This window comes from Salminus brasiliensis, chromosome 14 (assembly GCF_030463535.1).
Source record: "Salminus brasiliensis chromosome 14, fSalBra1.hap2, whole genome shotgun sequence".
NCBI classification, from domain to species: Eukaryota; Metazoa; Chordata; class Actinopteri; order Characiformes; family Bryconidae; genus Salminus; species Salminus brasiliensis.
In genome coordinates, this window is record NC_132891.1 from 37,081,503 (window position 1) to 37,104,520 (window position 23,018).

The 23,018-nt window shown below is 45.9% G+C and overlaps 1 protein-coding gene across 2 annotated transcripts; it reads right to left on the reverse strand.

The window, feature by feature from the left end:
• Positions 1-72: 72 nt before the first annotated feature.
• Positions 73-21,585, reverse strand: LOC140576908 (phosphatidylinositol 4,5-bisphosphate 3-kinase catalytic subunit alpha isoform). 2 transcript variants are annotated; one of them, XM_072696609.1, is made up of 22 exons: positions 21,206-21,585; positions 12,563-12,789; positions 11,765-11,927; positions 11,448-11,657; positions 10,524-10,774; positions 9,607-9,858; positions 9,216-9,301; positions 8,995-9,100; positions 8,251-8,403; positions 7,962-8,093; positions 7,450-7,574; positions 7,063-7,144; positions 6,713-6,877; positions 6,528-6,631; positions 6,255-6,426; positions 5,567-5,673; positions 5,220-5,341; positions 4,870-4,948; positions 4,596-4,766; positions 4,142-4,259; positions 3,881-4,032; positions 73-3,273 (listed from the first exon to the last, which is right to left on the reverse strand). In XM_072696609.1, exons 2-22 carry the CDS (start codon positions 12,749-12,751, stop codon positions 3,000-3,002), a joined length of 3,213 nt encoding a protein of 1,070 aa, XP_072552710.1. In that variant the 5' UTR covers positions 12,752-12,789; positions 21,206-21,585; the 3' UTR covers positions 73-2,999. The 2 variants fall into 2 exon arrangements, with proteins under 2 accessions (XP_072552710.1, XP_072552709.1); XM_072696608.1 differs by lacking the exon at positions 21,206-21,585 and adding an exon at positions 16,360-16,701.
• Positions 21,586-23,018: the final 1,433 nt, after the last annotated feature.

A 23,018-nucleotide genomic window follows, 5' to 3' on the forward strand; every position in this document is an offset into this window, starting at 1 on the left:
ACTGGTTGCTGTAGAGAATCTGATCTGATGAAGAGCAGAAACAAGAGCGAGACACGAGGAAGGAGGCGCGTGTTCCATGGCTGAGAAATGTTTATTTCATGGAAACATCACTATAAACGTCATTAAATAACGAACAAGCAGAACAGTCCGATCTGAGATCGGACTCGACTCCCGGGCCGGGACTGAGCTGATGGCAAATTACAAACTTTTATCAAAATTACAGTACAGCGATTCTCCAACACGACCCCACCACGACAACTACTGACCACTAACGTCTACTGGTCCACACACACATCTAGTTTGGCTCGAGTCCGAGTCTCTAATTCTGATCTAATGTGAAGTATTGCTTTTTCAGGCCGGCCTGCGTTCTTCAACACAAACAAACGAACAGCACTCTTTTGTTTTTTAGTGCAAAGGTGCTTCAGATAAACAGATCAATGCTGTATTCTTCAGATTCCGGTAAATTGTTCATGCAGTAATGTTCAGTTTGATGTCAATAACAGTAACGATATCTCACACTGAGGTCAAAATGAGGAATACTCAAATACAAATTCTTTACTTTTTATATGATGAGAATTCTTTTCAGAGCAGTTTCCTTTTTTCCAACTCAACATGACGACTACACGAGAACAGCCAAGCCAGGAACCTCGAACAGAGACCGCTTCGCCTCGTTTGATAAAAAAACAATAAAACTACAAGCAACACAAAAGCTAACCCCCCGCACACACACGACCCCCGACGCTGAACTCAAACACGGCCGCAAAGCCGTCTACAGCTGAAGCCTGGACTGACTGGACATGGCGCTCTGATCGAAACCCCACTGACTGTGCAGAACTCAGTGAAAGCTCAGGGAAAGCTCAGTGAGCAGAGGCCTTTCCTCAACCTCCATATGACCTTCAGCTCTTCTCAGTGCTGTAATTCGTTCTTTTAAATCTAGAACAATGCAGATTGAAGCTCCTCTTGATTTGAGGGTAATGACTGTACTATTCATTCGAAAAGCAATGACTGATTGTTTTAAACGCATAGTTTTGGGTTGGCTGGTTCTGGGTCGGACTGTGTTCACAGTGATGCACGTCGTCGGCTGGTTTTAAAGCTCTAATCTACTCAATCGAAACCCTACAAACACAATTCCCAATACGAGCACAGACACGCTAACGCTAACGCTATGACAGCTGCAGTCGGAGTCATTGTACTGAGGAAGACCATCACAGCCTCACTGTGACGCACCATGCTACTCAAGTGTTTACTGTTTCCAGTTGCAGTGCATTATGGGGAATGCTGGAGGTAACCCGTCCTCCAGTTTGGCACTGTGACGGCAGCGCCCACCAAAGCTCGACCCTAAAGACCTTTAGGAAACCCTGAGGAGGATCAGGAAATCTAGTGGAGCGTTCGGGTGGAGTTAGGGCCCGGCCGATACCATACGCATCACCGATAACGAGAGCGATTTAACTCATCACTATAATATAAATATCAGATCACTGTAGAGGACTGCAGAACGATGGCGTACTACCACCACTTTCTTCATTACTGAGCTCACTGGCTCAGACATTTACAGCATGTTGATTATGGTAAGAATCGGAGTGACAGACGAGGGAAAGATGTGTCATAATACATAATAATACTGTGTGTTTCTACATGTAGTTCATTCAATTCCTTGTCCTCTGGTTCACCTAGGTTTAATAATAATAGCCCAGATCAGTAAAGACTGGTATAAGAGCATATAGCAGAGCTTCTGCTCATTAGAATATGAATAAAGCTCAGTATAAATCTTACTGTTGTATCTGCAGTATCAGCTAAGCGATGTATCAGTCAGGCCCTGGTAGGAGTCCAGTGCTGGCTGATCTGAGGACAGCCATAATTCCCCCAGCACTGGACCACCTCCACCCACTCCACATGATCATCATCATCATCATCCTTATCATCATAATCAGGAACAAAAAGAAGAAGAACAGCTGAATTTCAACTGTGAGTTTCAGGACTCTTCACAATCATCACCCCTCTAACCCCGCCCCACGTAGTGCAGTTATACTTGTGCAGTGCTCTTTGTGTGTGTGTGTGTGTCTATAACTACATTAGTGCAGGAAGCAGTGGACAACCCACTTTGAGTGTGTGTGTGTGTGTGTGTGTGTGTGTGTTACATAGTAAATGTGCATAAGTTTGCAGGCCTATGAAAATAATTTCTATTAAACAGTAAAAGTGCCCAAAGGCGGCGGTAATGATCCCAATGAAGAAACCTTTCAGACTACATTTCCCATAAGTCTTTGTGGTTATATCACATGTAATTCCTCTGCGTTGCTGTAGTTCCACAGCACAGCTCAGAAGTGCTGCGTATCATCAGTTACTCGTGTGATGAGAAACATTTCTGAGAAAGTGTTTCTGTGTGTGTGTGTGTGTGAGTGTGTGTGATTGCTGTGCTCAGTGTAATCAGTGCATAGCCAACCTGACTTCATACCAAAATGCCTAAAAACGGAAAACGCCGACACTACCAAACGTAAGAGCCCAAAGGGTGATACTACCAAGAGCCCTGAGGCTGGCAGGGGCTTCGGTCAGAGAGTCCACAGTAACCGTGAGCAGTGAGCTCCGTGTTCAGGTCTGTGGTAAGACATCAGTGAACTGAGTGACTCAGTGAACGTCAGTCAGAAGAACACGAACTCCTCCTTTAGCACCTCTGAGAAGTGCAGCGGTAACAGTCTGGTATAAGATTCGGTTGGCACAACTGAACACCGCTACGCCACAGCTCACAGTGTCTGTAATACTGCGTGTAAGTCACGGTGTATTCACTACTGCCAGCCTGTGCTGTAAGAGTAACGGAGTGGCCTTCCAGTGTGACTGTGTGTCTGTGTGTCCGTAGGTGTGTACGTGTGTGAGTGTGTGTGAGTGTGTGTGTCTTTCTCTGAGTATATTCTGCTTATGCTGTCAGTGTGAGTAACTGGGGTCTTTCCAGTCTTTCCAGTGTCGGTGTGTGCGTCCTTGTCCATGTATAAGTGTGTGTGTGTAGGTCAGTGCTCATTGGGCATATGCCTGATAGTGTGGAAAATCCAGTCCATCTTGGTGGTCCAGCCGCCATGGTGGGCGTCGTTCATCTGTTTGGTGAAGTACTCCAGCGCCTCCTGCTGGCTCTTCTCAAGAGCGAGCGTTTTGCGCAGGTAGGCAATGTCATCGAAACTCTGCAGCTCCGGCATCCCACAGCCCAGCAGCAGCGAGAACAGGTTGATGAACAGGCTGGCGTGCTGCCGGATTGCCAGATAGGCCTTATAGCACATCTCCTGAAACCTGCAAACAGAGAGGACACAGTCAGCAGGGCTGTGTCGAAATGTGCATCTGTGTGTGTGTTTTGTGTGTGTGTTTTGTGTGTGTGCACATTTTGAATGTAGCCATGCTCTCTCAAGGTGGGTAGATGGCGCTCTAAAGATTAACATTACCAAATGCAATGGTCTTAAAGGCAGGTAGTACCAAAAATAAGAGCCCTAAATGTGGGTACTACCAGACTAACAGTCTTACAGGCACTACCAGAGTAAAAGCCCTAAAAAGCCCTACCAGGAATAGGAGCCTTAAAAGCTGGCACTATCAAGAGTGGGCACTGTCAAGACTAAGAACACAAAAGGCTCTCACTCTGAATAGTAAGAGCCCTAAAGATGAATACTAGTATAAAAGCCATAAAGTTTGACAATATCGAGAGTACGAGCCCCAAAGACAGACACTGCTGGGACTAGGAGCCCTAAAAGCTGGCACTAACTGGCAACATCTACATGTTTTCTCCTATAATCCTTATCTACTGTATCATATATTGTATACAGAGTATCTGTGGTGAGGTACTATACATTACAAAACATTTAATTTAACAGAGCTGCTATGTTAATGTGTGTGTTGTTGTGCTAACCTCTCAAACTCCTTGGTCTTGGTGCACTCCTGCATGCCTTTACTGATGACAATGAGGAAGTCCTGGGTGAGGACAAAGGGCACACGCTCACGCTTATACCCAAACTTCTTCTTCTTATGGTCCAGAAAGTGACCAAAGTCTATGTGGAACAGCTAGAGAGAGAAGGCGAGAGAGAGGTGTGGGGAGGGAGAGAGAGAGAGCATTACATTTACTGATTAAAAGTCTTCAGTGTTATGATCCTATAAGGCCGACTGTATTTACCTGTCCGTTCTCTTTGACCATGATGTTGCTGTTGTGTCGGTCACCAATACCCAGGATAAACGTGGCCACACAATAACCAGCACAGGACCGAGTGAACAGATCAATCGCCTTATCATAGCTGAGAGAGAGAGAGAGAGAGAGAGAGAGAGAGAGAGGCATGACTGGAGATGGATAATACAGAAATGTGCTCATGTGGCTCTACCAGAAGTCCATGTGAATCCCTGCAGGCCTGGGTTACAGAGCCGTAAAGAAACCCCACAGAAACCCTGAGAACCACTCCTGAATTCCAGTACAGACCGGGTCAGGTTTAGGTGTTTCCTGTTTTCCAGCTTCCGGAAGCAGTAGAGCTGCAGTAGAGCTGAACTCAGTGAGGGGAAGTGAACCCTCAGGTTTACTGTAAGCCCTAAAAGTTGGACTGTGTGTGTTTGACTGTGTGTGTGTGTGTGTTTCTAACCCCTCTCCCTTGTTCTTCTCTTTGATCCAGTGGTGCAGCGTGTTGCTGTTAAACTGCAGCGCCCCCTTCAGACCACCTTTGCACTGGATCTGCATTATAGTGTAGGAGTTCTTCACCACCTCAATCAGCCCAACACAGTCTCCAATAGAGAGACACCCGTACGGCAGCATCCTGCAGAGAGAGAGAGATTATGACAGTAATCAGTGTGTCTGACATTGTGGAGTGTGATTGGTGGAGAGTGTAGATGGTGGAGTGCAGATGTTGGAAGTCTTACCGCAAGTCCAGTCCCTGGTTCTGCCAGATATTCTCCATGATCTTGATGATTTGCAGCGTCAACATGTCCTGCCTCAAATCTGCAACACACACACACACACACACATTTACTTATACAGTAAAACCTCATACGGTTCAGCCGTGAAGAGTGGGGTTTTGCAGAGCTCTGAACACCTGGATAAATGTGGGTGACGTGTGGTTTGTGGTTAGGAGCAGTGTTTCAGGTCCGGTATGAAGGCTGCCTAACCCATGCTGAACTAAATATGCTGTAAATCTGTACAGCTGTAGGACCTGGAACTCTAATCACAGACATGGTCCAGACCACATGTCTCTCTCCCCTCACTCTCTCACCATCTCCGTTTTTGAAGATGACCTCATTGTTGGTGAAGAGAAGTTCACTCATGATGTCAGGATTCTCCCAGTTCAGCCAGAGGGGGCGCTTCGCTGACGACATTATCCTGCACTCCTCTAACCTGGGAGAGAGAGAAATACATTTTTTTGTCTGTCTTGTCTTTTGTTGGACTAACAGCAGAAAAATGAAATACTCTAAAGACTTAATTAATGAGTAAAACCGTAATAGTAATGGTGTGTAATATGGTGCAAAATATGGAGCATATAATTATTAAACAGGTTTTTATGCTGTCATTTCTGTCTGAAGAAAAGTGTGTGTGTGTGTGTGTTAAAGTGTGTGTGTGTACCTGAGGTTGCCCAGTTGGTGTACAGGGTTCAGAGGAGAGACAAATCCTTGCAGTGCCTCCATATAATCTGGACGGGACATGTGCTCCACCAGGAACTTCATCTGGGTCTAAAACAGCCAATCAGAACAAAGAACCAGCCTTATCGACCAATTACAGCACAGGATCAGCCTGTACAATGATTTATGAAGTAAAATATAAACTTGAAGGAACAAACAATCACTTCTCAGTGAGACTGTCTGAGTGAGACTGGTGAGTCAGTTCTCACTGACGGAGATCCCAGCACAGTTTACACACAGCAGCTGCTGTTAGTCACAGTGTTCCTGTCAGCTCCAGAAGACAACACACACACTCAGCCCATACACACTTCAGAGAGTTCACACACCAGAGTCCAGACACACTACGAACATCACAAACACACCCCAGCTTACTGCCGAGAACAACACCCTAAACTACACTCTGCAGTCCTACTAATCAGTACGCCAGGTGCAGCCAGCTGGTTCCAGGTGAGGGTAGATGACTGTGTTAATTGAGAGGACAATTGAGAGACACATGGAGAAGAACTGAAGATGATATGATTCCAGATGATTTTAGACGACGATGCAGGATGGCATGGAAAGTGCTAGCTGGTTCTAGATAATGGCACTTCATGCTAGTTGTTGCTGGGTGAGTTTAAATGAATGTGTTTTACCTTTTGAGTCTCGTCCTTCTTTTCGTGCTTCAGAGTGTCTGTCAGGTTGACCAGTTTGTCCATGGCCTCGACCTGCCTGTTCAGGTGTTTCAGGTACATTCCACACGCCCTGCAGAACGCCTCCAACAGCAGCCCGAAGCGCCGGGACACCGTCTTATTGTGCATCTCAGACCTCAACACACACACACACACACACACACAATCAGACATACACCTTTACACTAACGGAATCAACCCCATCATCCTCAGCAGATTTACTGTGACCTCACTCACTTGAGATGCCAGAAGAAGAAGTGTCCGATCCGCTGATTGGTCAGAGCTTTCTTTATCAGGAACCGAGCCAGAGGATTGTCCAGATACATCTCATACTTCAGCACCTAAACAAACACACAAGTGTTTCTTAGAAGTGGCCAGTGAGTGGGAACACAAGATAGGTGTTTCTAATAAAGTGGCCTCACCTGTACGAGCTGCAGCAGGTACTGGCTGATCTTATCGTCTGTGAGACCCTGGATGAGGCAGCGCAGAGCGAACTCTCGCACCATTGGGTCAGGAAAGTTACAGTCCAGCAGCTCCAGAGCACTCTCAGGCTGCATCAGGGGCCAGTCGCGCAACAGACAATACATCTATACGCACGCACACACACACACACACACACACACACACACACACACACACACACACACACACACACATGCACATGCACATGCACATGCACATGCGAGTGCAAAGATCAGTGGTTGATTCTCATTCTTTCAACAATAAACTTTAACCCAATAAATTCACAGATGAATTTAACTTGCATTCCCACCTGGGACACCTCATCCCGGGAATTCCATTTGACAGACAGCAGCAGTTTGGGAAGACTTTCGGGAATATTCACACAGTAGTGCCTGAAAACACAGCATTATCACACCCAGCTCCAGCTGCAGGTTAACAACCAGTGTAGTATACAGTGCAGTGTAGTGTGATAGTACAGTACTATATGATAGTATGGTGCAGTATATTGTGTTACAGTACACTATAGTAGAGTATAGTAAAGTACTGTGTAGTAGAGTATGAGTACAGAGTACAGCAGAATACTGTTATATTATTATATGTTATTATGTTATATTATGTTATATATGTTACGTTATAGACAACTGACTGTAAAAAGGCTTTGTTCTGACAGGGACAGTATTTATGTGTGTGTGTGTACCTGTGTCTCCACAGGAAGTCTTTCTCCTGCTCTGAGAGCTCATACAGGGGGTCTCTGCTGCAGAGAGAACGTAACTGCTCCAGCTCCGCCTGAGAGATGGTGCTGTCACACGCCAGACGATTACTCTGAACACAGAGAGAGATACATGTTACTGCATCTTCATCACCCTTACCATCATCATCCTCATCACCATCATCACATCAACCCCAGTACCATCATCACTACCCTCACCATCACCCTCATCATCATCATCATCAGTCATGGTAGTTTCCTCCAGCAGTGTTTATGGCAGTGACTGTCCTACTGACTGCCGTTAGTAACCGAGCTTTCTCTCAATATTCAGTCATTCCCAGTTCAGTCATTCCCAGTTCCCCCCACGATCTGCCACACACAGTGTGCTGCCAGTACTGGGAGGCTGAGGCCTAGCATGCTCTTCCTCCGAGAAGATTGTGTGTCTGTGTGTGTGTGTGTGTGTGTGTGTGTGTGTGTGTGTGTGTGTGTGTGTGTATTACCAGGCTGAGGGAGTAGTTGTAGCCCAGCTCTCGTGAGACAATCCAGTTGGCGTGCTCCTCGATCTGCTGTTCATCTGGGAAAACCACCATTTGATTAAAGGAGGAGAACTCCAGTTCCACACACGGCGTCTCCTGCAGACACACACACACACAGAATCAGTGACACTATAAATCACTATGTAAATCATCATCAGAGTGAAGCATTTTTTTAACAGGTTTAACAAGTGTGAACAGTGTGACCCATCAAATCCCCCCCCCCACCCCACATACACACACACACAGCTCCCACCTTGTTGGGGTTGGATCCCGCCACTCCAATGGGGTTGAGTAGGTCCTCCAGTCCGTGTGGAACCGGCCACAGACCCAGAGCCACTTTACCACTGACCAGCGTGTCCTTATAGTCGAACAGATTTACATTCCCCCAGGCCAGCGGACAGTGCTCCTGCACACACACACACACACACACACACACACACACACACAGTTACAATAACGCTGCCGAGCTGGACATAGAACTTAAACTCCCTGTTCTTTCTAAAGCTAAAAGGTGGTGTAGAAAGGTGTAAGGTGGTGTAGAAGGGTGTAAGGTGGTGTAAGGTGGTGTAGAAGGGTATAAGGTGGTGTAGAAGGGTGTAAGGTGGTGTAGAAAGGTGTAAGGTGGTGTAGAAGGGTGTAAGGTGGTGTAAGGTGGTGTAAGGTGGTTTAGAAGGGTGTAAGGTGGTGTAGAAGGGTGTATGGTGGTGTAGAAGGGTGTAAGGTGGTGTAGAAGGGTGTATGGTGGTGTAGAAGGGTGTAAGGTGGTGTAAGGTGGTTTAGAAGGGTGTAAGGTGGTGTAAGGTGGTGTAGAAGGGTGTAAGGTGGTGTAAGGTGGTGTAGAAGGGTGTAAGGTGGTGTAAGGTGGTTTAGAAGGGTGTAAGGTGGTGTAAGGTGGTGTAGAAGGGTGTAAGGTGGTGTAAGGTGGTTTAGAAGGGTGTAAGGTGGTGTAATAAAATGAGGTGTAATAGTCTGAGTGAGTGCAGCGTGACGGGCTGACCTCTTTAGCACCCTTGCGGCCCTTTACGGAGCAGATGGACAGGCAGAGCCGGGCCGAGCGAGGCAGATCCGTCAAATAGATGTCATATGTCAACCACTCATTCCATCTAGTACACACACACACACACACACACACACACACACACACACACACAGGCAAACCAGTTACATGTTGTGTTTGTAACAGTACAGTAGGTGTTCATGTGTGTCTGTGTGTTTTACCTGGGGTTGGAGCAGGGAACTCTCTGTGTGTTAACATTATCACATAAAGGCTCTCCTCCATGGTATATACCAGTCCTTACGTAGATCTAACACACACATACACACACACACACACACGTTTCTCATTAGGGTGAATATTAATAACTCTAAATGTAGGTATTGTGATATACACTGAGGAGGAGGAGCTACAGTCTCTCATTAGGGTGAATATTAATAACGCTCTAAATGTAGGTATTGTGATATACACTGAGGAGGCGAAGCTACAGTCTCTCATTAGGGTGAATATTAATAACTCTAAATGTAGGTATTGTGATATACACTGAGGAGGCGGAGCTACAGTCTCAGGGTGAATATTAGTAACACTGTGTAGGTATTGTGATATACACTGTACCTTGTCGATGTCTCGAATGTTGACGTTGACATATGTTGCGCACAGTAGGCGCACCCTGAGGAGTGTGTTAAAGGCCCAGAGCGAGCGAGGGGGTGAAGGATCGGCCCCACCTGGGCAGGGGCTGGGCTGGGGCGTCCGCCGGCTGTAGGACGGGGCGACAAATCCACTGGCAGGAAGCTGACTGTACAAACTGTCCTTACTGACCAACATCAGGTGGGGCAACTTGCCTACTGTTATACAACTACGGATATACTGCAGCAGAGAGAGCGACAGAGCGAGAGAGAGAGAGAGAGAGAGAGAGAGAGAGAGACAGATCATATATCCCATATGTATTATATATATGTAAGTGCCTATATGTTATATGTTCAATATGTATTACATGCATACATAATACTTTATATATGCTGAATGTCCCAAGTTATATACATTATATGTCCAAAAGTTCTCCTGCAGAGATGTAACAGTTTCCAATCTTCTCCAAAATCCTTACATCAGATTTTGGAACACTGCTGTGAGGATTTGATGCCATTCAGCCATGAGAGCATTAGTGAGGTCAGGTACTGATAATGGATGATTAGATGAGAAATGCCACTCAAACTCATCCAGTACTCTAGAGAAGTCAGTTGCACTGCTCCACAGCCCAGTGCTGCGGGCCCATATACCCCTCTATCTGCCGGATGGTAGACGCCTTGTGACTTTACACTCATGCCTGGCTGCTCCAGCGTGTCCTGTTCTATTGGCTGTGCTTTTCTATGCTGATTAAACAAGCTGTGCATGTGCCACTACATGTCTGTGTCAGTAATTAGTGCATTCAGTAGCAAAACTCACTCGTTTAAAGGAGTCTCCATATAGTGTTTATACATATTATATACTGTATATGTAAGCATAACTGAAAAGGTACACACACACACACACACCTTGTACTGGCTGAGGGGGTATTTCTCTAGCAGATACTCATCACAGCCACACACTTTGAGGATGTACTGGCCCTGGTACTCCTGTACACACAGCCGCAGCTGCTGCGCAGACAGGTGCATGCTCCTGGTCTTCTTACGAATCGCCTCCGCTATCAGCTGCTCCGGGAGGCAGTCATGAGCGATCTTCAGAGTGTACTTCTGCTTCGCATTCGAGGGAGAGACCACCACCCAGATAGTGACGATCAAACGACCTGCCCAGAGAAAGAGAGAGAGAGAGAAGAAAGGGGATGTTCTGAGAGACTAACGATACAGTGTATCATGCCGTATTTAACAGACAGGAGTAAATATAATACTGATTTTAGTTCTGATTTTATGGGTCATTGTGTTGTCGGGGTCATTCACATTAGCAACAGAACAGGCCTCGGTCTCACCATGATTACTGCTAAGCTAACTGATCCCACATCACAACACTGACCTCACCCTAACACCCCAAACACTCCAGTGAGTTGTATTTTAGTGAGTTGTATTTTAAGTGAGTTTTATTTTAGGTGTGTGTAGGGCAGCAGTAGAGCACAGTGTGAGAAGCTGTTGCTCTTCCATAACAGTGGTTATAAAGGTTTATTAACAGCAGATGCATCTTTGTGCAGCATTATGTCAGAGCACAGCAGAGTTAGCCTAGCTTATTAGCATGCATGTAGCATTGTTTATGACTTATTAATTAGCCTGTAAGTCAGACATTTAGTTTCTCTATGATGAATGATAACATATATCCTGTATTTATATATCCCGACCCTACTACAGCATGATCCAGCATTAGCATACATAACTGTTACAATGCTAATGGACCAGAACCGCTGAGGCCGCTGGTTACATCTATAAAGTAATAATATCACTGTCAGCTCCAGACCTAAAACACACAAACACCTTTGTCCAGTTTGCAGTAGATGTGTTGGGGCAGTTGAGGTGAAGACTCCACGCTGGGGGGGTAAACGTACAGCGCCTGTGTGTGAGCTCCGCCCCCCTCGCGCTCCTCCATCGCCTCCCGACACACACTCAGGATGCTCCGCCTGAAGTCCTGCACCTCCGGGTCCTTCACCAGCTCAAACTCACAGATCGGCATGCCGATAGCAAAGCCTGAACACAAACACACTGTTAAACACACACACACACACACACACACACACACACACACACACACACATCATGGCGGAACAGGGGCAAGTAAAATCACACACACTGACCGATCTCTCTGTTGAGGATTTTTTCCTCGCGGTTGCCCAGCGGCTCGATGACCTTCAGGATTGGATGGAACAGTCTGAGATCACACAGCCGTCGTGTCTCATCATAAAACTCCTCCCTCTCCGCCTCCTGGGTCACGCCCACAAAGATGTAGCACGATTCCTCCTACCGACAACAAGAAATGTTTATGAGGTATTTATAGGGGGTGTTTACCTGCAGTAGGTGGTAGAGGGGGTATTTATAGGGGGTGTTTACCTGCAGTAGGTGGTAGAGGGGGTATTTATAGGGGGTGTTTAACTGCAGTAGGTGGTAGAGGGGGTATTTATAGGGGGTGTTTACCTGCAGTAGGTGGTAGAGGGGGTATTTATAGGGGGTGTTTAACTGCAGTAGGTGGTAGAGGGGGTATTTATAGGGGGTGTTTAACTGCAGTAGGTGGTAGAGGGGGTATTTATAGGGGGTGTTTACCTGCAGTAGGTGGTAGAGGGGGTATTTATAGGGGGTGTTTAACTGCAGTAGGTGGTAGAGGGGGTATTTATAGGGGGTGTTTACCTGCAGTAGGTGGTAGAGGGGGTATTTATAGGGGTGTTTAGCTGCAGTAGGTGGTAGAGGGGGTATTTATAGGGGGTGTTTAACTGCAGTAGGTGGTAGAGGGGGTATTTATAGGGGGTGTTTAACTGCAGTAGGTGGTAGAGGGGGTATTTATAGGGGGTGTTTACCTGCAGTAGGTGGTAGAGGGGGTATTTATAGGGGGTGTTTAGCTGCAGTAGGTGGTAGAGGGGGTATTTATAGGGGGTGTTTACCTGCAGTAGGTGGTAGAGGGGGTATTTGCGGGCCTCAGTGAAGAGCTGCTGTTTGACGCTGATGAGCGGAGCCTCCCTCAGACACTCTAGACTGACCAGCATGCCGTTGGGCAGACAGCAGTCCACCAGGATCCGGGGGGGCATCAGGTGAAGCCCCCATAACTCACCTGAGGATGGCCTAGGAGCCATGCTCACCCTTTACACACACACACACACACACTGCCAGTCTGGAGAGAGCAAAAAAGAGATGGAGAGAGGGCACTGATTAGTAGGTTATTGATGACCGTGGGAACAGGCTGGCTAATAACCAGCACTCAAAACAATAAACCCAGCAGCCTGTTTGAGTTAGAACCTGAAGATTGTTCAATATTAATGAGAACTGTAGCAAAGCCTGTATACGCATGGTAGAACACTTGGGTTCTAGATAGCACAACAAGTAAGAAAAGCACTGAAAGAGTGTGAAGGTGCTCAGACCAAAAACACTTAAACAGCTGTATATACATCAAACGGAGCACAGTGGTTCTAGATACTAAACAGAAACACTAAACAGGAAACAGGGTTCTACATATTCAGACCAAAAAAGGTGGTAGGAAATATCAAATGGAGCACAGTGTGGAACAATGGAAAAAACAGGAAACAGAGTTCTAGGTACTCAATATGAAAGCACAGCAACATCAAATAGAACCCACTGTACAATCAAGGAAATCCATGATATCAAACTCCTGTGTTGTGATTTATTACTGTCAGCACTTCTAGTACACGCCCACGGTCCAGCCCGTTTCACAGCTGCAGGGGTTTATATCATGGTTCCACCGGGATCTTTAACCCGTCACTGGGGACAGGTGTCAGAACACCTGTGAAAACCTCACAGTATTAACTGTATAATAAACCATTATCCTCTGTGACTCCTCTCCTGGTGTCATCTGTGGCCTTGTCTCACGCATTGTCCGTTGCAGACCAGCGGACCCCCCTCCTTCAACACTCCCCCCCCAAAACACACACACACACACACGCGCTTCATAACGCAATCCTCTGCAACAGCACTGAACAAAAGAGGCGCGGGGCTTCAGCCCAACCCGAAAGTAGGACAGGCGCTCAAGAGGGAGGGGAGGGGGAAAGGGGGGATAGGGGAGGGAAGGGGAGGGGGGATTCCACGCGCAGCTGCAACAAAGAGCACGCGCCATCACTCAGAACCGGCAAAACCGGTGACACACACACACACACACACACACACACACACACACACACACACATCAGGAATACATACACATCACTCTATTGTTCAGTGTTTCCCACTGAAGGTTTGCCGAAGGTTTGCTGAATGAGTGGAAATGACAGCTGGCAGAGGGCCGCTGGCTTCGTTCGGGCCAGTGGGAGCGAGCTGCCCCACGGCTTCATTCACTGTTTTCACCCAAACATGAAGCACAAAGCCCAGAGAGCCCAAACACACTGACCACAACTCCTCCCACAGCGGCCAGCAGGCTTACAGGAGGAGGTCTTCTCCCAGTTACTCCTGGAATGACTGGATCCATCCGTTTTTATTAATTACCTCCTCTGAATACCCCCTCCAACACCTACTGTAGATAAACACCCCCTCCAAATACCCCCTCTAACAACTACTGTAGATAAACACCCCTCCAACACCTTCTGTAGATAAACACCCCCTCTAAATACCCCCTCTAACAACTACTGTAGATAAACACCCCTCAAACACCTACTGTAGATAAACACCCCTCAAACACCTACTGTAGATAATATACCCCTCCATATACCCCCTCTAACATCTACTGTAGATAATATATCCCCTCTAACACTTACTGTAGATAAACACCCCCTCCAAATACCCCCTCTAACACCTACTGTAGATAAACACCCCTCCAACACCTACTGTAGATAAACACCCCCTCCAACACCTATTGTACATAAACAGCCCCTCCAAATACCCCCTCTAACACCTACTGTAGATAAACATCCCCTCTAACACCTACTGTGGATAAACACCCCCTCTAACACCTACTGTAGATAATATACCCCTCCAAATACCCCCTCTAACACCTACTGTAGATAAACACCCCCTCTAACACCTACTGTAGATAATATACCCCTCCAAATACCCCCTCTAACATCTACTGTAGATAATATACCCCTCTAAATATCCCCTCTAACACTTACTGTAGATAAACACCCCCTCTAACACCTACTGTAGATAAACATCCCCTCTAACACCTACTGTGGATAAACACCCCCTCTAACACCTACTGTAGATAAACACCCCCTCTAACACCTACTGTAGATAATATACCCCTCCAAATACCCCCTCTAACATCTACTGTAGATAATATACCCCTCTAAATATCCCCTCTAACACTTACTGTAGATAAACACCCCCTCTAACACCTACTGTAGATAAACATCCCCTCTAACACCTACTGTAGATAAACACCCCCTCTAACACCTACTGTAGATAATATACCTCCTCTAACACTCATTGTAAATAACATACCCCCTCCAAATACTCCTTTTAACACCCACTGTAGATAAACACCCCCTCTAACACCTACTGTAGATAATATACCCCTCCAAATACCCCCTCTAACACTTACTGTAGATAAACACCCCTCTAACACCTACTGTAGATAATATACCCCTCCAAATACCCCCTCTAACACCTACTGTAGATAAACACCCCCTCTAACACCTACTGTAGATAATATACCCCTCCAAATACCCCCTCTAACACCTACTGTAGATAAACACCCCCTCTAACACCTACTGTAGATAATATACCCCTCCAAATACCCCCTCTAACACTTACTGTAGATAAACACCCCTCTAACACCTACTGTAGATAATATACCCCTCCAAATACCCCCTCTAACACTTACTGTAGATAAACACCCCTCTAACACCTACTGTAGATAATATACCCCTCCAAATACCCCCTCTAACACTTACTGTAGATAAACACCCCTCTAACACCTACTGTAGATAATATACCCCTCCAAATACCCCCTCTAACACTTACTGTAGATAAACACCCCCTCTAACACCTACTGTAGATAATATACCCCTCCATATACTCCCTCTAACACCTACTGTAGATAATATACCCCTCCAAATACCCCCTCTAACACATACTGTAGATAAACATCCCCTCTAACACCTACTGTAGATAAACACCCCTCTAACACCTACTGTAGATAATATACCTCCTCTAACACTCATTGTAAATAACATACCCCCTCCAAATACTCCTTTTAACACCCACTGTAGATAAACACCCCCTCTAACACCCACTGCAGGTAAATGCCCCTCTGGATATTCCTAGAACGACCACTGTAGCTAAATACCCCCCGGCCCCATAACAACACCTGTAACAGTTAAACTTACCTGCTGAAGGTAAACACCTCCTACAAATACCCCCTCCAACCCCAGTAACTCCAGGTGCGACTTACTGCAGGTAATCGCCCTGTCTGAACATCCCTGCAGACAGACACTGCCTCTATCTCTCATCTCCGCGCAGCACTACTACCTGCTCTAAATACTGACACAGCCCTCCATGCCAGCTCCTTCTGGGGGAGAGGTGCGACTCCCAGCACCTCCTCACCCCTCCATCAAAACACCTACCCTCTCCATTCCAGCCCAGCACTGATCAACACAGCGGGGTCTGATTCCACATGCAGGCTATTAAAATAGCTCTTGTAGCTTTAAATCATATCCTCTCAGGATGAGTCAGTGTCTGTTTCCCCTGCCTCCCCCCCTGCCTCCCCATCCCGCCCCATCGGCCGCTCTCTCACCAGCTTGTCCGGTGATGGTGTCTCCCTCGCCGGCTGTCCCTCCTTGCCTTCCCCCGTGCCTTCCAGCCAGCGCGGGGGAAACACACGGTCATAGCATCGCTGCTCTGCGCGGGTTAGCCTAGCCTACACGCCGATACACGGCTAGCCGAGCCTGGAGGTGGTTCCGATTCCGACTGCCCAGCCAGCTGCGGCTCCCCGCGGGTCCTGGGTGATGCTGCTGCCGGCTCCCGCTAGGAGAACAATGCGGCCCTCGTCAGGGTGGAGGGAGCCTTGCTCCTTTCCCACCTGTTCTCCGGCAGGCCCCGCCCCTCGCCGGGATTAGCCGGTAGTTCAACACGAGTAGTCCCGGTTAGCCAATCCTTACAAGAGGGCGGGGCGACTAGGGCGAGCACTAGCCACAGTTATCAATCCCAGCACCCGGTAGGCGGGGCAAAACAGGAGCCCTCAGCTCAGAAAGCAGGTAACCAGGAGGACTAGCCAATCCCAGTGCAGGGGGCGGGACTCTCAGGCAAGTCAGAGCCCTAGATTAGCCAATCGCAGCGCACTAGGGTGGTTTTCCCGAAAACGGGTGTGTTAAAAATAAAGGGAGACCGAGGACCGCATAGTTCAGGTCAGATTTAAGGGGCAACAAAACGGTTCTAAATAAAAGATGAAAGGAAGAGGAGGAGCTGCCGCTTGAAGGAGAAGGACAGAGGTGGACACAGAGACCACGTGGTAAACAAATCAACAAACAAACAAAAAACTAAAACAGAACCTGACTGTGAAAATGACTGATCTATACTACTTGTGTAAGAGTACAATTACAGATACATTACAGATACATTACAGATACATTACAGATACATAAGCTATTCGTAATATAGTAATATTATATTATACAGAGCACCGCGTTTCATCACAGCCGTGCTGCTGTTTCACACAACCCTCCACTGTTCTGCTGCTGGTTACTGCTGAGCCGCAAACAAGCCATTTAATGTGTGAATAAACAGCACAGTTATCTCAACCAATCACACGCTCCTCAACCACTCCCCATTTGCTGTACAGCTGAATGTTGTGCAATATAAAATATACAATATATAAACCAGAATAAAAGAAATGAGAAGCTGATGTATATATATAAATATATATTACACTACATACATTCACAGCTTCTCTTTACCCATTACAATTAAACAGGCTGTTTATGAACTGTGCCTTCAAGATTGACATATGCATTTAAGCTCTGTTCTAATTGGCTAATTAAGCTCTGTTCTAATTGGCTGTCCTGTACTGCAGCTCATTCTGAAAGCAGCCCTGACTGAAACATGTAGTAGTCGGGGCTAAAGTGCTGTAGGCTCAATGGGTAGGGCTTAACTGCACAGGCCGCACTGGATTGTGTGTCCTTTCACCTGTGAACAGGTGTGTGTGTGTATAGCTCTGTGTGTTGTACCAGTATGATGTGTTTGTGAGTGTGCAATCATCATCCCCAGTGACCCCATCACTCGCTCTCTCTCTCGCTCTAATCTTAATCCTGGTCTGTTGTTTTCAGGAAGTGATTGAGAGACGTTGTTTTGGTCGCCGTTGCTGGGCAGATGTGTCCATGGTTACGGCCCCTCACCCCCAAAATGTGTTTAGAGATTAATGCGCCGGCTGGGGGTTGTTGTTATTATCGTTGTTGTTGTTGTTTAACTACTTAACACACTTTCCCCCCATCCAACATCACGCCAGATTATCCTGTACTCTTCCACACGGGGCGGTCACTCCAGCTCTTTATGATTTGGACATACAGTCATCTGATTTATAGGAAAACACTGCTGTAAAGATTTGATTGCATTTAGTGACAAAAGTGTTAGTGAGGTCAGGATGTTGGATGACGATCAAAACCCCACCTCATCATCCTCAACTCATCCCATGCAAGTATATATAGATGTATATCAGTGTATACAGATGTATATAAGACAGTATAGAGGTGTATAAGACAGTATAGAGGTGTATAAGACGTAGAGGTGTATAAGACGTTGAGGCGTATAAGACAGTATAGAGGTGTATAAGACAGTATAGAGGTGTATAAGACGTAGAGGCGTATAAGACAGTATAGAGGTGTATAAGACGTAGAGGTGTATAAGACAGTATAGAGGTGTATAAGACAGTATAGAGGTGTATAAGACGTAGAGGTGTATAAGACAGTATAGAGGTGTATAAGACAGTATAGAGGTGTATAAGACGTAGAGGTGTATAAGACAGTATAGAGGTGTATAAGACGTAGAGGTGTATAAGACAGTATAGAGGTGTATAAGACAGTATAGAGGTGTATAAGACGTAGAGGCGTATAAGACAGTATAGAGGTGTATAAGACAGTATAGAAGTGTATAAGACGTAGAGGTGTATAAGACAGTATAGAGGTGTATAAGACGTAGAGGTGTATAAGACAGTATAGAGGTGTATAAGACGTAGAGGCGTATAAGACAGTATAGAGGTGTATAAGACGTAGAGGTGTATAAGACAGTATAGAGGTGTATAAGACGTAGAGGTGTATAAGACAGTATAGAGGTGTATAAGACAGTATAGAGGTGTATAAGACGTAGAGGCGTATAAGACAGTATAGAGGTGTATAAGACAGTATAGAGGTGTATAAGACGTTGAGGCGTATAAGACAGTATAGAGGTGTATAAGACGTAGAGGTGTATAAGACTGTATAGAGGTGTATAAGACGTAGAGGTGTATAAGACAGTATAGAGGTGTATAAGACGTAGAGGTGTATATGACAGTATAGAGGTGTATAAGACGTAGAGGTGTATAAGACGTAGAGGTGTATAAGACAGTATAGAGGTGTATAAGACAGTATAGAGGTGTATAAGACGTAGAGGTGTATAAGACGTAGAGGTGTATAAGACAGTATAGAGGTGTATAAGACAGTATAGAGGTGTATAAGACAGTATAGAGGTGTATAAGACGTAGAGGTGTATAAGACAGTATAGAGGTGTATAAGACGTAGAGGTGTATAAGACAGTATAGAGGTGTATAAGACAGTATAGAGGTGTATAAGACGTAGAGGTGTATAAGACGTAGAGGTGTATAAGACAGTATAGAGGTGTATAAGACAGTATAGAGGTGTATAAGACGTAGAGGTGTATAAGACAGTATAGAGGTGTATAAGACGTAGAGGTGTATAAGACAGTATAGAGGTGTATAAGACGTAGAGGTGTATAAGACAGTATAGAGGTGTATAAGACAGTATAGAGGTGTATAAGACGTAGAGGTGTATAAGACAGTATAGAGGTGTATAAGACGTAGAGGTGTATAAGACAGTATAGAGGTGTATAAGACAGTATAGAGGTGTATAAGACAGTATAGAGGTGTATAAGACGTAGAGGTGTATAAGACAGTATAGAGGTGTATAAGACAGTATAGAGGTGTATAAGACGTAGAGGTGTATAAGACGTAGAGGTGTATAAGACAGTATAGAGGTGTATAAGACGTAGAGGTGTATAAGACAGTATAGAGGTGTATAAGACAGTATAGAGGTGTATAAGACGTAGAGGTGTATAAGACAGTATAGAGGTGTATAAGACAGTATAGAGGTGTATAAGACGTAGAGGTGTATAAGACGTAGAGGTGTATAAGACAGTATAGAGGTGTATAAGACAGTATAGAGGTGTATAAGACGTAGAGGTGTATAAGACGTAGAGGTGTATAAGACAGTATAGAGGTGTATAAGACAGTATAGAGGTGTATAAGACGTAGAGGTGTATAAGACAGTATAGAGGTGTATAAGACAGTATAGAGGTGTATAAGACGTAGAGGTGTATAAGACAGTATAGAGGTGTATAAGACAGTATAGAGGTGTATAAGACGTAGAGGTGTATAAGACGTAGAGGTGTATAAGACAGTATAGAGGTGTATAAGACAGTATAGAGGTGTATAAGACGTAGAGGTGTATAAGACGTAGAGGTGTATAAGACAGTATAGAGGTGTATAAGACGTAGAGGTGTATAAGACAGTATAGAGGTGTATAAGACAGTATAGAGGTGTATAAGACGTAGAGGTGTATAAGACGTAGAGGTGTATAAGACAGTATAGAGGTGTATAAGACAGTATAGAGGTGTATAAGACGTAGAGGTGTATAAGACAGTATAGAGGTGTATAAGACAGTATAGAGGTGTATAAGACGTAGAGGTGTATAAGACAGTATAGAGGTGTATAAGACAGTATAGAGGTGTATAAGACGTAGAGGTGTATAAGACGTAGAGGTGTATAAGACAGTATAGAGGTGTATAAGACGTAGAGGTGTATAAGACAGTATAGAGGTGTATAAGACAGTATAGAGGTGTATAAGACGTAGAGGTGTATAAGACGTAGAGGTGTATAAGACGTAGAGGTGTATAAGACAGTATAGAGGTGTATAAGACGTAGAGGTGTATAAGACGTAGAGGTGTATAAGACAGTATAGAGGTGTATAAGACAGTATAGAGGTGTATAAGACAGTATAGAGGTGTATAAGACGTAGAGGTGTATAAGACAGTATAGAGGTGTATAAGACGTAGAGGTGTATAAGACGTAGAGGTGTATAAGACAGTATAGAGGTGTATAAGACAGTATAGAGGTGTATAAGACGTAGAGGTGTATAAGACAGTATAGAGGTGTATAAGACAGTATAGAGGTGTATAAGACGTAGAGGTGTATAAGAGGTATATAAACGTACAGAAGTGTGTAAAGGTGTTTGTAAGTATAATATAATAATAATAAGGTGTTTAGAGGAGTAAATTGATGGATATAAGAGTACAGGCATGTCTAGAGGTGTATATATGAGTACTGAAGCGTATAAAGGTGTGTAGACAGTGTGTTTTGTGTCAGTCTAGTTACTCACTCTCTCTCTCTCGGTTCGGCCGCTGTCCTGTAGAAGTGACCGTGGAATGAATGGAGGTCTCTGGAAGAGAAGCCTGTCTTCCTCTGGTCTCCAGGCCGGATGTGTACGCTGTTCTCTGTTCCCACATGAATAATCATTACAGCATTAAAGGTTCACAGCAGATTTTCTCTCCCATCTCCAGCTTCTCCTCTGGTCACTCTGTATCTGTTTACTCTCTCTCACTCTCTCAGACGCTCAAACAATAGTTACTTTGGGCCCGTTTCCTCTCTTCCTCTTTCTTTTTCCAAGTGCCCCTCACACACACACACACACACACACACACACACACACACACACACACACAGAGGTTTATTTTCACATTAAAAGTGGGGTCATACATATAACCCATATGTACATAAGCTAAAAGAAAGGGGTTTCTGATAAAGTAGCCTCAGCAATCAAGCACCACCCAAACTACCACACCAGTATCATCTGCTGTGCTGGGAATACTCCAGCACCCAGACAGTGTGTGGTCAGTGGTGTTCCCTTTCAGTAAACGAATGGGACTGGGGAGGGGATAAGCTGCAGTGCCCCGTCAGTGAAGGTAGAGGGGAAATCAGTGGGTTGTCAGCGTTCTCCAGCAGCTAGCAGAAACTTACAAATTACAGTCAGTGAGTTTCACTGATAGAAGGCCAAAACCCTGCCCCTCTGACCCACAGCCCAGTGGTCAGAATTGGTGGGTTCTGCAGTACATGTGTTCATTTATTTTCTTGTTGAGACCAGAGTGACACAGCTCGACTCAGCCATTGTTCCACCTTTTCCTGTTTTTCTTCATCCATATCTGTGTGAGGGCGAGAGAGGGAGAGAGAGGGGGGGGGTCATTAGAACACTTGAATAGTTGGTAAAAACAAAATCTTTGGCATCATAATGAAAAAGCTCATGACGGCTTCCCTTCCCGACAGTCCAGAAACACCACCCCTCGCTCCCTCCCACAACTCTCTCTCCACCCCCCCCACCCCCCCTCTCTCTCTCCCTCTCTCTCCACCCCCCCCCCCCCTCTCTCAGATCACACATGTGAAATTTGCTTCACCGACTCAACACAGACACGGAGCCCCCAATGTTACTCAGATAAACAAACAATCCCGGGGATGATTTCACAACCTCTCTCTACCACTCTCTCTCCCTCTCTCACCACCACACTCACTCTCTCTCTCTCTCACCACCACACTCACTCTCCCTCTCTCTCATCACCACACTCACTCTCCCTCTCATTCTCTCACCACCACACTCACTCTACCTCCCTCTCACCACCACACTCACTCTCCCTCTCTCTCTCTCTCACCACCACACTCACTCTCCCTCTCTCTCTCTCACCACACTCACTCTACCTCCCTCTCACCACCACACTCACTCTCCCTCTCTCTCTCTCTCACCACCACACTCACTCTCCCTCTCTCTCATCACCACACTCACTCTCCCTCTCTCTCTCTCACCACCACACTCACTCTACCTCCCTCTCACCACCACACTCACTCTCCCTCTCTCTCTCTCTCACCACCACACTCACTCTCCCTCTCTCTCTCTCACCACACTCACTCTCCCTCTCTCTCTCTCTCACCACCACACTCACTCTCCCTCTCTCTCTCTCTCACCACACTCACTCTCTCCCTCTCTCACCACCACACTCACTCACTCTCTCCCTCTCTCACCACCACACTCACTCTACCTCTCTCTCACCACCACACTCACTCTCCCTCTCTCTCTCTCACCACACTCACTCTCCCTCTCATTCTCTCACCACCACACTCACTCTCCCTCTCTCTCTCTCACCATC

Bases quoted from the DNA above. Each gene is read 5' to 3' on its own strand.
- LOC140576908 (XM_072696609.1), bottom strand. From the start codon at position 12,751: ATGGCTCCTAGGCCATCCTCAGGTGAGTTATGGGGGCTTCACCTGATG. The intron at 9,859-10,523 runs GTGTGTGTGTGT...TCTCTGCTGCAG, and splicing joins ACCCCCTCAGCCAGTACAAG to TATATCCGTAGTTGTATAAC. The intron at 6,632-6,712 runs GTGAGGCCACTT...GTGTTTGTTTAG, and splicing joins ACCTGCTGCAGCTCGTACAG to GTGCTGAAGTATGAGATGTA.